This window comes from Microcaecilia unicolor, chromosome 5 (assembly GCF_901765095.1).
Source record: "Microcaecilia unicolor chromosome 5, aMicUni1.1, whole genome shotgun sequence".
NCBI lineage: Eukaryota > Metazoa > Chordata > Amphibia > Gymnophiona > Siphonopidae > Microcaecilia > Microcaecilia unicolor.
In genome coordinates, this window is record NC_044035.1 from 353,363,556 (window position 1) to 353,379,320 (window position 15,765).

The 15,765-nt window shown below is 43.9% G+C and overlaps 1 protein-coding gene across 1 annotated transcript; it reads left to right on the forward strand.

Moving 5' to 3' along the window:
• Positions 1-338: 338 nt before the first annotated feature.
• On the forward strand, positions 339-13,687 carry LOC115470937 (zinc finger protein 469-like). Its single transcript, XM_030204574.1, has one exon. It carries the CDS (start codon positions 339-341, stop codon positions 12,963-12,965), a length of 12,627 nt encoding a protein of 4,208 aa, XP_030060434.1. The 3' UTR covers positions 12,966-13,687.
• Positions 13,688-15,765: the final 2,078 nt, after the last annotated feature.

The following is a 15,765-nucleotide window of genomic DNA, read 5'->3' on the forward strand; positions in this document are numbered from 1 at the left end:
TTTTTTAATTAAATTAAAGATAAATCTAGAAATAAGGAATCAAACTGTATTAATATTTACAGCAACTTGACTGCTTTGTTTGTTTAGGAAGTTGGGGTCTCTTTGCCACCTTTTGTTGTTCTGATGACCTTTTGACGATGCCCTCTCTCCTCTCTTGCAGAGTCTTGGGGGATTATGAGCCCAGCTCCCCGTAGCTCACACACAGTAGGAATGAAGGCAGAAGCACCTGTGCTAGCTCCCGCAGAATGAGGGCACCAGCCCAGCAGACCAAGAAGTTGCCCAGGCCAGGGGTCAGTAGAGCAGCAGATGCCTTCTGAGCCTATCCTCCGAGGGAGACCATGACAGGAGAGATGAAGCATGCCTATCTCATAAACGAGACGGATGCAAGCTGCAAAGACCACCAGAAGGACTTTACTTTTGAACAGTTAAGTGATCCAGTAGCCAAAGGAAGTCGTTTACAAAATGGCACTGATGGGGTTAAGAACAAGCAGCCTCATAGCCAGCGGGAAGCAGTCATAAGGCCTCAGCAGACTGGAAAAATTGACTTCAAGTCACTCCAGAACCGTTCCAGGTTTTCACATGACGGCACATGGAATAATGGGAAAAACTGTCCACAATCCCCCACAGGCAAAAACCGAACACGGGAGAGGAACAAAAGACTTGGGAAAGGGGATCGGAGCCAGCATCAGCTGTATGGGCTGAGTATTACAAATCCTAGAGCAAACCCTACCATTGGCATCGCCTATCCACAGCAGAAAGTCACTCCTCCCAAGAAACCAGAGCCCAGCCCAGCACCCTTGGCCGGGAGCTACCAATTCCATGTGCCCAGCCTCCCTGACCAAGAAGCAGAGCTTCAGCAGGAAGATCTCCACTTCAGACGTTTCCAGGAGGCTTCTTCCGGCCACTATACCTCACCAAGCGGGGTAGTCTCTCACCAACACCCCATCTTAAAAGCACAGCAGCGGGAAAGCCCTAGTGTCAGTAGTGGGCCACTGAATTACTTGGACTTCCAGGCCAACAGAACTAGTGCCTGGCATTCAGCTGACAAAAACTTCTCAGCTGCTGATCATGGCATCTCGAACCAGAAGTCCTGTTCGTTTCCAGAAAACAGCAAATCAGGCAGCCACTGTTTTGGGTCGTCACCTCTTCAGTACCCTTTCCAGACCTTGCAGGATGAGGTGGTGAACTCTTTCTGCAGTCATGTCAATGGTCAAGACTACGTGGATGTTACTCTTCAAAACACCCAGGTGGTCCATGCTGCTTTTCCCTTCCATACTCCTTCCAGAGATGGGCAAGAAGAGCCCCTGGGCAACAGTTCTTATGACAGCTTAGTAACAGACAGTAGAAACTACAATCCTCCTTCTCAGCTATCTTGCCTTGTGCGTTCACAGACTCAAGGAAGTCAGTGTCAAAACTCTATGTCTTGCTATAAAGGAAGGAAGGATCATTCCACTGAGATGGAAGGTGCTATTTCTTCATCTGGTGCTATTAACCCTGGTGCTATCGATCACACTGCAAGCACTTTCCAAGAAACCCCTCCAGGTTTTACGTCTAGTGAATTCAGTTTACACAGTAACAGCAATAGCATGCCTACATCGGCCAATAAAAGACAATCAACGCCAAAGGACGGCATGCCTAGCCAAAGACACCTGGACTTAGGTGGATCCCTCCGAAGGAATATACCACACAATTCTCTAGCCCACATGCACTTTCAAACCAAAGTTTATAGCAATTCTTCTGTGAACGGCCTAAATGCAGGGGCGGTGTCTTTTGAGAGCAGCGTCCCTGCAACAGCACAAAATCATCCCAGGACATTACAGGCTTGGGATGGAGGAAGCACACCCTTTACCTCTGTGGACCAAACGTCAGCACCTTATCCAAGGCTAAATGGGGCACAGTTGCCCTCTCAGAGTCACCTCAGTGCTGAGCAAAGGGCTGTTCTGAAGAACGTCAGAATGCCTTGGCAGCAGGTTCACCTTACTTCAGCTAGAGTAGATTTATCCCGGCAGCTCGGCAGTCAAAAACTGCCATTTCCAGAAGGTACTTCAGAGTGGCAAGGAAGCAGCAAAATCCAGAAAAGCACTCCTTTAAATAACCCACCTGGGTATCATCATAAAAAGCACTTGACAGGTGACCATAGAAATGATATGGCTCAACATAACTGTAATTGTAACCATTTTTTTCCTTACGAAAGTGGGAAGGACTCCAGCACCTCAGTATGTGAGGAAAATATGTTGCTTGGTATGAACCAGTCTATCTGTCCTAGAAATAACTCCAATCCTATTTTGCCTCCAGTCGGATTAGTGGCAGTTTCTCCAGGTGAATCCCCTCTTCCTTCCCCCATCACCAACGGTCCATGCCCTTCCCTTTCACCAGTGTCTAGCAGCCCCACTAACACAAGCTCAGAAGAAAGTCAACTCCCCGTAACACTTACACCATCTTTCTTTTTCCATCAAGGGTGTTACTCCAAAGATGGCAAAATTTTCAGTTCTTCAGATCCAGTCAATTCTAGCTCACTCCACTACCACGAACCAGTGTCTACATTCAGTTTTTCGTCAGATTCCCCAAAAGATGAGCACCTCTTTAAATTCCTACAAGAAAATCAGTTCCAGAAACAAAATGCTGAATTGGCCAAAGGATGCCTAGAAAGTTTCGAAAATGAGCCTCCTCCTCCTCCACCGTATTCATCACACCACTTGCTAGCTAACTCCCTTAGCAGTGCCAACTTGGACCAGCTCGATGTCCTCCTTACCTGCAAGCAATGTGATCAAAACTACAGTAACCTTATCTCCTTTCTGGAGCATCGGCAGTATTGTGGTGCGCATTCTGTTTTCCAAGCTGAGATGAAGGATGCAACCAGAGTGGCAGAAAGCAGGAAGCATTCTGTCGATCCAATGAAGCCCTCTCAGGTAGCACCAGGTCTACCGCTCTCCAAAGGCACTTCAGACCCAAATTCACACCTGCTTGCTTTAAATAAGAATACTGATGTCCTACTAGATGGAGAAAATAAATTGGAGGCCAAGGACGATCCTCTGAAAGTTAGCATATTTAGTGGTTTAACAAATTCATTACCACTCAACACCTTTGATCTGGAGATTGATGATGCAAAGCTGGATAGCCTCATTACAGAAGCATTAAATGGATTGGGTTATCAATCAGATAACCCAGAGATAGACAGCAGTTTTATAGATGTATTTGCAGATGAGGAACTCTCTTCTATCAAGGGCACTGGGGTTGGACAGCCGTATAAAGTAAAAGAAAGTTTAACTTCAGAAAAGAAATTTGGACCTACTGAATTAAATGACAATCGTCTATTTCAAGCTAAAACTGCTTATCATGATGAAGACAATCAAAACATACTTCATACTAAGAACAGAGTTTTGGGGATAAAGAATGGAGATAAAAAAATGTTGGCACCCAAATTTGCACAATCTGAGACTCCAAAAATGGAGAAGCCTGGCATTAAAGAACGTCCCCAGAAAAATGTGGTGGGCCATTTGTTGCATAAGACCAAAGAACCCGGCAAAACCACAGAACTGAAAATGGAAAAAAAGTCCAGCAATAGCCCAGAGGTGCCAACAACCGACAGCCAAGCTCACTTAGGTAGCTCTACCAAGAAACAGCCTAAAAACAAGTGTCCTAGTACATGTCAAAAGACTGAAGCTAGGTTAAGCTCTACAGAACTGGACATCACCAATGAAAGCTTGAAGCTACGACGAGTCTCTGTAAAAGATATGAAAAAGAGGAAGCCATGCAGTGGCACTTGGAGCAAGGAGCTGATTCATAAAATTGTGCAGCAGAAAAATAAACTTCATAAGTTACATGTGAAAAGCAACAGGAGTCTTCAGTTTTCTCTGGTGACGGAAAGACTTCTACCTAAATCACAGAACACTGCATTTGGCGAGTATGACTACATTTCGGACTCGGATGATGACAAGGAGTATGCGAGAATGCAGGCCAAGAAGCAGCTCAATGGAAGACTGAGGTACAGCTTCACCAGAAAGCATCAGGAGAGCGATGGAACCATGAATGAGAAAGACTCCATCTGGAGATGTAGCAAGAAAGCTGAGTTTGAGGATACAATGAAGAAAGATCACTTCACTGAAATGACAGGAAGACCCAGCAGCCAATCCTCTACAAGCAATGACCAAAGCACCAGCATCAACAGCCCAAAGAACAGCAGGAAAACAAATTCTGATAACGAGAACCAAGCTGTAGTAAATGATTCCCACCAACTGACACCAATCGAAGGCGATCCTACAAAATCTCTCAAAGACGCTTCAAAAGAGAGTCAAGTGACTGAAACAGACATTTTGAAAGAGATAAAGAAGGTTGGATCTGCCAGTCTTCCACATAGTAGCTCCAAGGGATTTGACGGTAGAACAAATATTCCTCTGATAAAATACACAAATAAGAATGTTTCACCTTCAGACAAGGAAGACCAATATGATAGTAAAGACCCAGTCATTGAAAGCCCATTAGGGACTGCTTACACTGAAGAGCAGGGAGCAGACACTATCCAAACTGCAAGTGTATCCATAGCAATCTCACAAGGTGAACATTCGGCACATGAATTAATGGTTCACGATAGCATCTCACAGTCATTTCCTCCATATAATGACAACATTATTGGCTCCCGTACAGAAGGGCTAATTAGTTCAACACATTTGACTAATGATATTAATTGCGATATTAATGCCAATTACGGTGAGAGTGGTATAAAGTATTTAAATAAAGATCAGAAAGATTTTGGAGCCTCTGCTGGTTGTTATAATGGAGACTCTACTAGTGTGAATCTGACTGTTGAGGGACATGGTTCTTATGGCAATGCCAATAACACAACAGTCTATGAACAGAAAGACTTGGCTAGTTACGATGATGCCAACCTTTTCTCTAAACCTTTAGTTCTAGAATCACCACGTATTAGTGACTTGTACTTCTGCTCCAGTGACATCAGTGCACATTTATTTGAGGAAAAACACTCAGATATAACACCCAATGCAGTCAAGAATGAACAAAGGAAAATGGCATCACCTCTTGGTTTCGATCCCTCTTCAATATTTGGAGAAATCCCCGTACCTGAATTTGATAGCCCATTGTACGATCACATTTCCACAAGCCAAAACAATCATGTGTCATACACCTGTGAGAATAATCAGACGAGCAAACCCACACTCTTTGAACAGCCGTATTCTCAGTTTTTGGAAGAAAAGGACTGGAGACTAGTGGAAGATGTCTCTCCTGTCCTGTCCGAAGATGTTCCTCATTTTCATGACATTCCTGTTGAAAAGGCAGTAAGTAAGAAGCCTGCTGATGAAGGGCCTGGGCCTCCCAGTGAAACCCCTTTAGGTCTTCCTGAAAGAATTTCAGGTTGTAATGTGTCTTTTATGACCAATATATCAGACGATGAACTGGAGATTAAAAGATTAGTTACTGAGCTCGAAAGTCAACTGCAAACAAACAAGATCAACAGCAATACTGCTGTTGTCCAACCACATTCTGACCAGAACACCAGGGCAGAGCCAAGAGAGACTTCAGGTCAGTTATCACCTGGAGACAGAGGGCATGCTGATGAGGAAGACAAAGATTTGTTTTTGGCAAATGCCACCAGTCTCATGCCAGTTAAGTCTTGTATTGGGCAGAATCTGGGAGGCAGGAAACTCTCCGTTCCAAAAGAAAGCAGTGACTATGAAACCCAGAACCATTCCTGGGAGCGCTCAGATGAACTTGGTTCTTTAGAGTCAAGGATACATATGTTAATTCCTCAAGCCTCCAAAAAGGAAAGCAGCTCATTTCAAGATGCTCTGAATGAGGCTGAAGTCACAAAAGACATGGATTCCGAAGCAGTAAGTAATGAATCTTCTAGCATATTTCCTGATTCTTGTCTATCTGACACATCTGATAAGTCAGCTAATCAAAACTATACCACAGGTTTGAGTAATAGCCCAACAGTGACTTCTGATGCTTTGTTTCCTAAAAGGACAGACAATCTAGAATTGAGTTCTGAAGATCCTTTGCAATCTCTTCACTGTAGATCTACAGAGAATACTTTACCTAAGCATTCAATATTAGAAGAAACATTTGTTGAGACATCTGTGTCTGGAAAATTTGGAAACCAACTGTCAACTCTGAGGCCCAAATTTAATTTACAAAGTGAAGCAGTTCCTGTGATACACATCACACCATTTACTTGCATCGAAAATGTCACTGATCCTGAAGAAAAGTCTCTCGGCAAAGTTGGCGAGTTTGATGGTCTCCAAACTGCTATAGGTTTAAAAGTAGTCAACAGCAGCTCAACTTGTAATGACATCAAGAAGCAGACAGACTCCACAACCTGCACAACAACACATCTCAAAAGATACACAAGTAACATAAAGCGTACACTCTTTGATGCATCCAGTGCGGATGACCAAGAGGTGTGTACAGAAGATCCAAAGATGTCTGAGGACTGTGTCGCCAACCCATTACAAGAGCTCCAGCTCTTTGTAGCAAGGACAGTAAATAATAGCAAGGAGGAACTCATAGTGTCTTGTTTTCCTGTGCTACATTCAGCAACAGAGCAGAATGCAAACATGTGTGTTTCCCCTGAGGTGAGATCCTATGAGCCCTGCAGTTCTGAAGGCGAGATTGCATCAGAAAATAGAAGTGATCTTTTGAGTGACAAAGATAGTTCTTTGAACAAACTTAAAGTTGCTTCTACTCAATTAGAGTCAACAGAACCACAGAACTTTTCAGATACAAGTGAACAGCGAAGAACACTCTTTAGTGCCAAATCATCCACTGCAAAATTAGCTGAGTCGCTGAACCATGACCTGCAGAATAATGTAACAGAGTCACATCACTTAGGAGATGAATGTTCTGACCTGAATGACATTAATATCAAGGCAGATGGTGTTTCACTAGAGGATAATAACCGCTTATCATTCAGCAGTGGAACAGTAAACCTACTGCTGGGGCAGGCTACGAAAGATGATCAGATGGAGAATCTGTTGGAGAAAGATAACAAGAAAGCAGCCTTGACTTTTGAAAAACAGAGGCCGTCAGCCCAGGCAAGCCGTATTTTATTTGAAAAAGACTCTAGAAAGGATGCTGCAATGGAGCAGACTGTGGATATAAATGATGCCGACTGTAGTCCCTCATGTGATAAATTAGATCCTATTTTCCCACTGTCAGAGCCAGGTAATGTTCAAGGAGGACCACAGGCAGCAACTCTTCACTTAGCCTTGTCAGATTTGTGCAGCCCTGGTGTTCTCTGCAAAGATCAAGAACAGGAAGTCAGCAAGCTGGCAACAAAAAGGAACACTCCTCCGCCAAGTGCTGAGATCACTGAGCGTAGCCTTAAAGCAATCCATCAAAATGACTGGTATAGTGAGGACTCCTCTATCCCTGTGCCTTTTCTGAATAATATTATTTATGCAAAAGAAGAACCGTTACAGCACAGCAAACCTGAACACGAAGAAGACGCCAATGGCCTTCAAGTGCAGCTGCCTGAAGATGATAAATTTAGAGCCTTTATACCCGACACTGTGCACCTCCAAAACCCCAAATTTGTTGGTCAGCTTTCACATGGCTCTTTGAAGGAAAACCTAGATCAAGAAACAGAGTTGTCGCCCTTTCCAGAGCAAGAGGCAAACTTAGGTGGTGTTCTTCCAGAATCAAGTAGCCACATCTCACACTGTCTCGGAGAAAGTCCATTAAGGGCCACAGAGTCATCTGAGCAAGATCTTCTGGGAGAGCTTCCAGCTTCATTGTGTCCGAGCAGTGATAGATGTCTACCTCTGGACTCAGAACAGAGGCCAGACTTACCAAAGAAGAGTTGTGCATCACCAAGTCGACCACCTATTGAGCAAAACAACATGGCCCAACGGTTGACTAACTGCGATCGCTCTGAACTGGAGTGCAACCTTTATGAAAACACAGCTGCAAGCTCCATCACAGATACTTTGTCTAGCCCTCAGCCAGTATCTGCAGGTCACTCTCCAGTGCAAAGCGGGAATTATTCACCTCTGTCACCAGACTTTTTCATAGAAAGGAAAGACTCGGTAAAACTGAATTTACATCCTGAACCTGAAAATCAGTTTGAAAACTGTTCCAGCAGTAAGGCTGTCAAAAATGAACATAATAGCTTAGCTGAAATTGTAAAGAGCCATTTTCTCCATCAACAGGAGGAAACTCTTTCAAGTACTGAGTGCTCCGAGAAGGCTGAGACCAACTCTACTGTGTCTCAGTTTCCAAATGTAACAGAAGAAAAAACTTACAATGCTCCTGACTATGTGAAGAACACAGAAAGCAAATTACAGTCAAATGATCATAGCGAGAGTGGCAATGAAAATACAGAGGCCATAGAAAATGGCATCTTAAGCATTCTGGATTCTGTGAAGAGTAAGGAGATACTGGAAAATCTATCCAGAAGTGGGCAACGTATAGAGAACAAATCAAACGGATTACAAGTGACCTGCAATATTTGTTCTGTATCCTTCCGATCCAAGCCAGGTTTGATGAGACACAAGGCAGTAAAGCACCAGATAAAGAGTGGCAGTGAATCACTGATTGAGAAAATAGACCAATCTGGTTTAATTGTTCCAGAAAAGACATTAAAAATGGCCAAGGGGACCTCTAAAAAGCTACAAAGTACCAAAGTCAAAATGAAACTGTTAAAATCTGCAAACAGCGCCCATGGAAATCTTCTCAAGGATGAATCTCCAAATCTTGAACATAGGATCAAAGAAGATAATCTGCCAGGCACGAGCAATGAGTTTAATAAGGAAAGTACCTCACCTGATGAACTAACAACCACAAACACTGTGAGAGAGACATCAAAGTTCAATTCACAGGCTGTGGAATCGCAACAATTGCATGACCCTGTGGAACAAGATGTTCCTAAACAATTACGAGCCAAAAGAGAAAAAATGACAAGGAGCTCCACTAAAGATATCCCAGCTTTCAAAGAGACTGTCGAGAACACATTTCATGGCAGAAGAAAGAGGAAGAAGAAGATGCTTACAACCAAATCTTCTGACTCAGAAAAAAATATGGATGACTTGTCTTCTGAGACTATCTTAAACATAATCAAAACGAATATTTTAAATGCCATTGTGTGCCCAAAACAACCAAGCAAGTTGACCGTACCAGAGATGGAGGATCAGGCAAGTGCTCTGCAGTTCTCTTATAAGGTCACACATCTAAATGACAAGAGCCAAATCCCAGATGATGTTGGAGAGTGTCTGTCATCAAAGGACAGGATGAATCCTGACAGCTGTCATGAACAATATAAAGGGATGGAGCAGAATGAGGAAGGTTGGTCAAATGATTTTGTAGATCACCTAGACAAGAATGTGAATAGTATGTGTGAAGAACAACTTGTCCTTGGGGATGGCTCAAAAGAAGGGGAAACCTCAAACTTAGAAGAGGAAAGTAACTGGATGACTCCGAATGAAGCTGCCACTTTAGGTCCAACTAAAACACAAACTGAATCCACTGAGTTAGCTAAAGCTGAGACCTTAAAGGAAGTCTTGGAGGGAAACTTGGAGTACAGTCCACAGTTCACAGAAAGAAAGACCTGGGAGAATCAGAACAGCCCGGTTGCCCCTGTCTTGCAGAGTTTATTTGATGATGAGTGCACCTTCTCCCAGCTCTTTCCACAGGACAATCAGCGCATCAGACGCAAATGCACTAGGGTGTATGGAAAACGCCCTAAGAAACAAACAAATGTGGTAGAAGTGAAGACTAGAGCAACAGATCCTAAAGCGACATTCTCCAGTCAAAGCAGTTCCTCTGAAGAACAAAAAAATGATTCTTGCCAAAATGGCACCAACTCTGTTAATGAGGATTTAACGTTGGACATGTGTCAGTACAGCAAGCAAAAGCTGAATGAGGTCATCTCTAGCATTTCCGAGAGCACCACACTACAGTTGGAATACAGTGAGGACAATCCAAGTAACAAAGCTATTGACATCGATGATGATACAATGTTAACATTCCTTTGCCAAAATAGCCAACTGGACAAAATATCAGATTTGCATGGACCTTCAGCCATACAAGAGAGGGAAGATCTTCCAATGGAAATCTTGCTTGATTCTCGTACGGAACTCAATGTTGGACATTCCTATCAGAGTCTCAGTCCAGAAATACCGGACTTAGGAGAGCCATATGGTGGCAAAATACAGGAAGATGTGGATGCAGCTGATTTCCAGATTACATTTGAAATGAGTGAGAAGGCTGTTTTCAGTTCTTGTAGAGAGGAAACTGAGCAATCAAGTGCCAGCAGTACATCAAACACCAGACCAAAGACCAGTCAACGTTTTAAGCAAAACAGAAACAAAGCAGATGAGGGGAAAATGACAAAAAGCCAGAGTGATCATATTAAAACCAAAGATAAGCAATACAAATGCAAGGTATGCTTCCAGTGGTTCCGTACTCTGGGAGAGCTGGATTTCCATAAACTGTCCCACAACCCTTCTCCTCCCCCTACCTGCTACATGTGTATTCAGCGGAAATTCAGCTCTAGAGAACAGTTAAGGGACCATTTGAGAGAGAAGCATGCTAAAAACAAGGCTGGCCTCTGGATCTGTGGCATGTGTCTAAAGGGGATCTCTGATGTCTGGATGTACAATGAACACTTAAGAGAACACGCCAGTCAGTTTGCTAGAAAAGGGCAAGCCCAGAAGTCTGTGATGGGCTTAGCTGGCTGCTTTGATGAGGATAGTGCTGTCAGGACGTTACAGAGCACAATCATCTTTAGAAAAATGAGCAAGTTCTCCAAGCAGGCAGATTCGGGCAGCAGAGGTCCTGGCAGCAAAAGCAACAAAGCACTAAAACATCACCAAGAAGAACACGACTCAAAGACCAGTAAGGAACCACTGGACAACAACATCCAAAGTAAAGGGGTGCTGACAGAAGAGGCCACTCCAAGTCCTCCTCCACAGCATCCAGAAAATAGCGAGAGACATGTGGGGCAAAAGCATGCTCTGATCCACCCACTTTGTAAAGACCCCTCTAGAGACTGCCATCACTGCGGCAAGTGCTTCCCCAAGCCCTTCAAACTGCAGCGACACTTGGTGGTTCACAGCTCGCAGAAGATCTACCTTTGCCACAGGTGTCCAATGTTGTACCAGGACACGCAGGATCTTCGCAGCCACCTGAAACGAGAACACAACATAGCCGAGGTGTCCGAAATTAAGCACACCACGCTCTATGCGTGTGAATTGTGTGCCGATGTCATGCATGTCATCAAGAAGTCTTTCATCTGCAGCACATGCAACTACACCTTCTCCAAGAAAGAGCAGTATGACAGGCACATGGACAAACACCTGGAAGGAGGCAACAAGACCTTCAAGTTCAGGGGAGTCATGAGACCAGGCTTCTCCATGAAGGAAGGCAACGGGAAGGTCAAAGAAGCAACTCCTTCCCAATTCATGCCACCAAGCAAAAAGCGAAAGGTTGGAGATGATTCAAACAGCAGTGCTCCAACTGGTGCCTCTCTGCATGTCAACTACAAGACTAATCTAGATTTATGCCCGACACCTTTACCAGCATCCAATCAATTTGTCCCTGAAGCCATCAAAGATCTCACTGAACCTGAATCAGACACTTTGGTGAAAAAGGAAGAGGCTACTGCCCTTTCAGATCTTCCAGCTGAAAGGGAAACGTCTCCAGAATGCTGTCTGACACCCCAGATGCTCAAAGTTGTGAAAAGTGATCCAGAACTTGAAAATATTACTACTCTTCCCAGGGAAGAAATGGCCAAAGAAGATCTTGATTTGAACTCTAATGTTCCTTTTGCAGACCCTTTTGGATCCATTCAGGACACTGCTGATTTAGAAAAGGCAATTCTAGATCAGAACGCTGATAAACATAAACGTCCACAAGGACAGGCTAAATCACCCCCTAATAATGCAGGGGGAAAGGTGACATGCACTGAAAATCACAGCTCCCTGGAAGAAACAACAGAGGAGGACCCTGGACATCAGCTTCTTAAAAAGAGCTGTGTGCTGCTGGAGCCAGGTGCAGGTGAATCAGAGACCAAGGAGCTGCAGAAACCACCTTCCGGTAATCTTGGTATAAAAGGAACAACCCATGAAAATGCTCTTAAGTCAAAGACAGCTGAGGGTGCCTTACCTCTGAAGGATAGGACTGCATCTTCTGATTTGAACAGCACTTGCAGAGATCCTGGCCCTCAGAAGAAAAGCCTTGTCAGTCAAGCTAACAGCCGATCTACTTCTGGTTTACAAAGTACAGCTTACAACGCTGAGGATCCTTTGAAATCCTATTCAGTAAAAGAAAAGGCACCATTTGAGATGGGTCTGTATGCCAGAGATGGTCAAGCTTACAACACGAAAGAGACAGGAAGCAACCAGAGCAAATCAGTCGGTAGCCAATTCAAAATTGAGGGAGCCATCACCAGTGCAAAGCATAGCCATTTGGATTCTGATAAATCTTCTGAGAAACAGGCTTTAAATGCGTCTCCAAAAGTCGGTGGGAAGAAAAGGAAAGAGCACAAGGTCCTGGCCTCCAAAGGAAGCTCTGCATCCCGAGAAAACATTCAGAGTGACTGCAAGAAGAAGAAACCACACACCCTTGGGTCTGGAAGGGTTGAGAGTGTGGGAGGTCTGAAAAAGCCTGTCCAGACGAATGACCCCCTCTGCAATCGGATCCAACCCAAGCTCCGAACCGGGGGCCACTTCAGAAAGGTGGTGACGGAGACCCACAACCAGAAGAAGATGAGCACACATCATCCCAACGGAGTATACAAGCAAAGGAAAGACATCCTTGGCAAGAGCGTTCACCAGCTCCTGCCTAAAACAACCAGCGACTCCTCCAACAGGCATCGAGCTCGCCAACCCGCCAAACCTGCTGAGCCCCACAACTACCGCACTGCAGAGTCCCAGAACAATCTGCTCAGTAAACTCTTTGGGCAAAGACTAACCAGCTTCAAAATCCCTCTGAGAAGAGACACTTCGGATTGATGAGGGCAACACTTACTGCAATACCGTTAGTGAGTGGTCAACGCCAGCAACGTGCCTTATTAGTGAACAGGTCCCAGCGCATAAAATCCATATGTGGTAAGAACGCAGTACTGCAGGAGTGCCTTTTAGTAAATCAAGCCCTGAGCTGCATTACTGGGGAAAATGCTCTCCCCAAATGAATTCCTTCCTGCAGGATAACTGCAGTCTTGCTTGAGTGCATTTGGATTCTGTGAAAGTGGTTTTTTGACGTCTGCTAATTATTATTATTTCACCTGGTTTATTCTATTACGCAATTTCCACCAACTGAAATTATAATCCCTTTGGGAGGGCTGAGAGCTCTGGATTCTCCCTCTAGTTTTTGGTGGTTTGGAAGTGTTCAAGATGTAGGCTGTTTGCAAATCACCCTCTTCAGATGGTTTTATCTCTGTACAAAGTACTTGAAGATCAACTTTACTCCCTCACATGTCTTAGACAAAAGGTTCCAAACACTGCCTAGATTCAGAAAGTGCATTAGTAGAAGGGTTTTTGTTCCCCTTGCATACTCATTTGTTCCTTTGAGAGCTTTGGATAGAATCTAAAAATATTACATTTGCAAATGAGACTGAGCAAAATCAAGTGGCCTGAACCTCACAGCTGAAATTATTTTTTCTGCCGTGGTACTTGCATTTCTTTTGCACTGCAGATTACAGGGGCGTAGCCAGAAAACAGATTTTGGGTGGGCCTAGGCAAAAAGTGGGTGGGCACCAAGTGTTGTCCCCACCCCCCACCCCCACCACCAAAAAAATATCTCAGCTGGCAGGAAAACACTTCTTTCCACCTTGGCAGTCTGCAGCAGGCATGCGCTGAAAACAGAGCATGCGCAGGTGCCGGTATCGTGGAGAGTAGCGTTTTCATTACCGTCAGGGGGAAGTCTTCAGCTGGCGGAGCTTGGGATCCCCACCAGATACCGCTAAACGTGTGCTACTGTTGGGTGGGCCTGAGCCCTAAGTGGGGGGACCCCGGCCCACCCAGGCCCACCTGTGGCTGCGCCAGTGCTGCAGAAATTGTAAATGCTTTCGAAAGTCTTCCAAGCTGCACCTTAAGAACTTGGGATAACATTTGATTACAGTGCTAGAAATCCATGCCAACCTACCAAGCTGAAGGGGTATTGCTTCCAAACATTCCTACTGTATCTGTTAGTAGCATTATCTGTACAGTCCATGCTTTTACTGGTGCTAATTTTATATTCGTAATGTGAATACAGATTTCCTTGATCAAGGGAACCAGTTTGAAAAGTAGTGATTTAACTGCAATCAGGTCTGTTGGTATTCCTCAGTGTTGACGTCACTTCTCCCTTCTGCCGTCTTAACTAGCAGGTAGAAAACTGAAAACATTTCACTAGAAAGGAAACTCAGGTGCAAACAAAGACATTTTGACTATAAGTAAATGTTATTAAAGAACTTTCAGATCGTGGAGGTGGATTGATGCACTGATGTGATTCAAAACCTGTCAAGAGTACCTTTCGTCTGTCCTGATATGAGAATAAGGAGACGCTATGATGTTAATATGTATCTTTACAGAACATGGTATTGTGTAATAAAAAGTTGTCGTTCATAACTTTGGGTGCAATGCATAAGTCAAAAGTTGTAATTTTGATATTTTTGTCGGAAAGCAGAACGGAATTGCATTTTTCTGTTGATCTACGTGCAAATGAATGCCTCTTTTGATATTGTTAAATAAACTATGCAATGAAAAGCCTGGCTTGGTAGTGTCAAATCAAAACGGTGTGCAGTCTTTTCAGATCTGTGGAAAGGCAGCCTGGGAGAAGTGGGGACATTTCACATAAAGCTCTGTATCGCTCAAATCCTGTAACCTTGTGCTGCTATAGAATGCGTGTGGTGTTTATTCTGGGATATTAGGAGTTTACCAAATCCAAGGCGTAACATAAGATCGTAAGAATAGCCGTACTGGGTCAGACTGAAGGTCCATCTGGCCCAGTATCCAGTTTCCAACAGTGGCCAAGCCAGATCACAAGTACCTGGAAAAAAATAGCAAGATTCCATATTTCCTACCCCCAGGGATAAGCAGTGGTTTTCCCCAGATCTACCTCGATAACAGTTTGTGCACTTTCCCTCCAGGAACTTGTCCAAACCTTTCATAAACCCAGCTACATTAACTGCTTTTACCACATCCTCTGCCAATGAGTTCCAGAGCTTAACTATCCACTGAGTGAAAAAATATTTTCTCCTATCTGTTTTAAATGTATTATTATGTAACTTAGTCAATCTCCCAATCAGAAATAGTACCAGTTCATCACGGTCTTACCTGAATCTCCATTACCCAAATTGCAAAGGACTAAAATACAAGACAACCCATGCGTCCAACCTCTCTTACACAGGCACGCGCCTGTGGAACGCATTGCCACAAGTGGTGAAAACAACTTATGATTACCTAAAATTCAGAAAGTCATTAAAGACTCACCTATTTGGAAGGGCATATCCGAATGACCCAACTTAAATGACTCAACCCTGCAACACTTCACTATTAAAGATCGTTTTAATGAACTCTTTTACCTCAACCCAACTTGATTGAATCTTATCTTCTCTATCCCAATACAACATTTTGTACCTATCCCGTACCGGATTTGGCGAATGCCTTCACGGTATTATGTAAGCCACATTGAGCCTGCAAATATGTGGGAAAATGTGGGATACAAATGTAACAAACAAATAAATAAATAAATTCATGGAGTTGTCCCCTAATCTTTTTATTATTTTTTGCCTGTTCCACTTCACTCAGGCTTTTGTAGACCTCTGTCGTA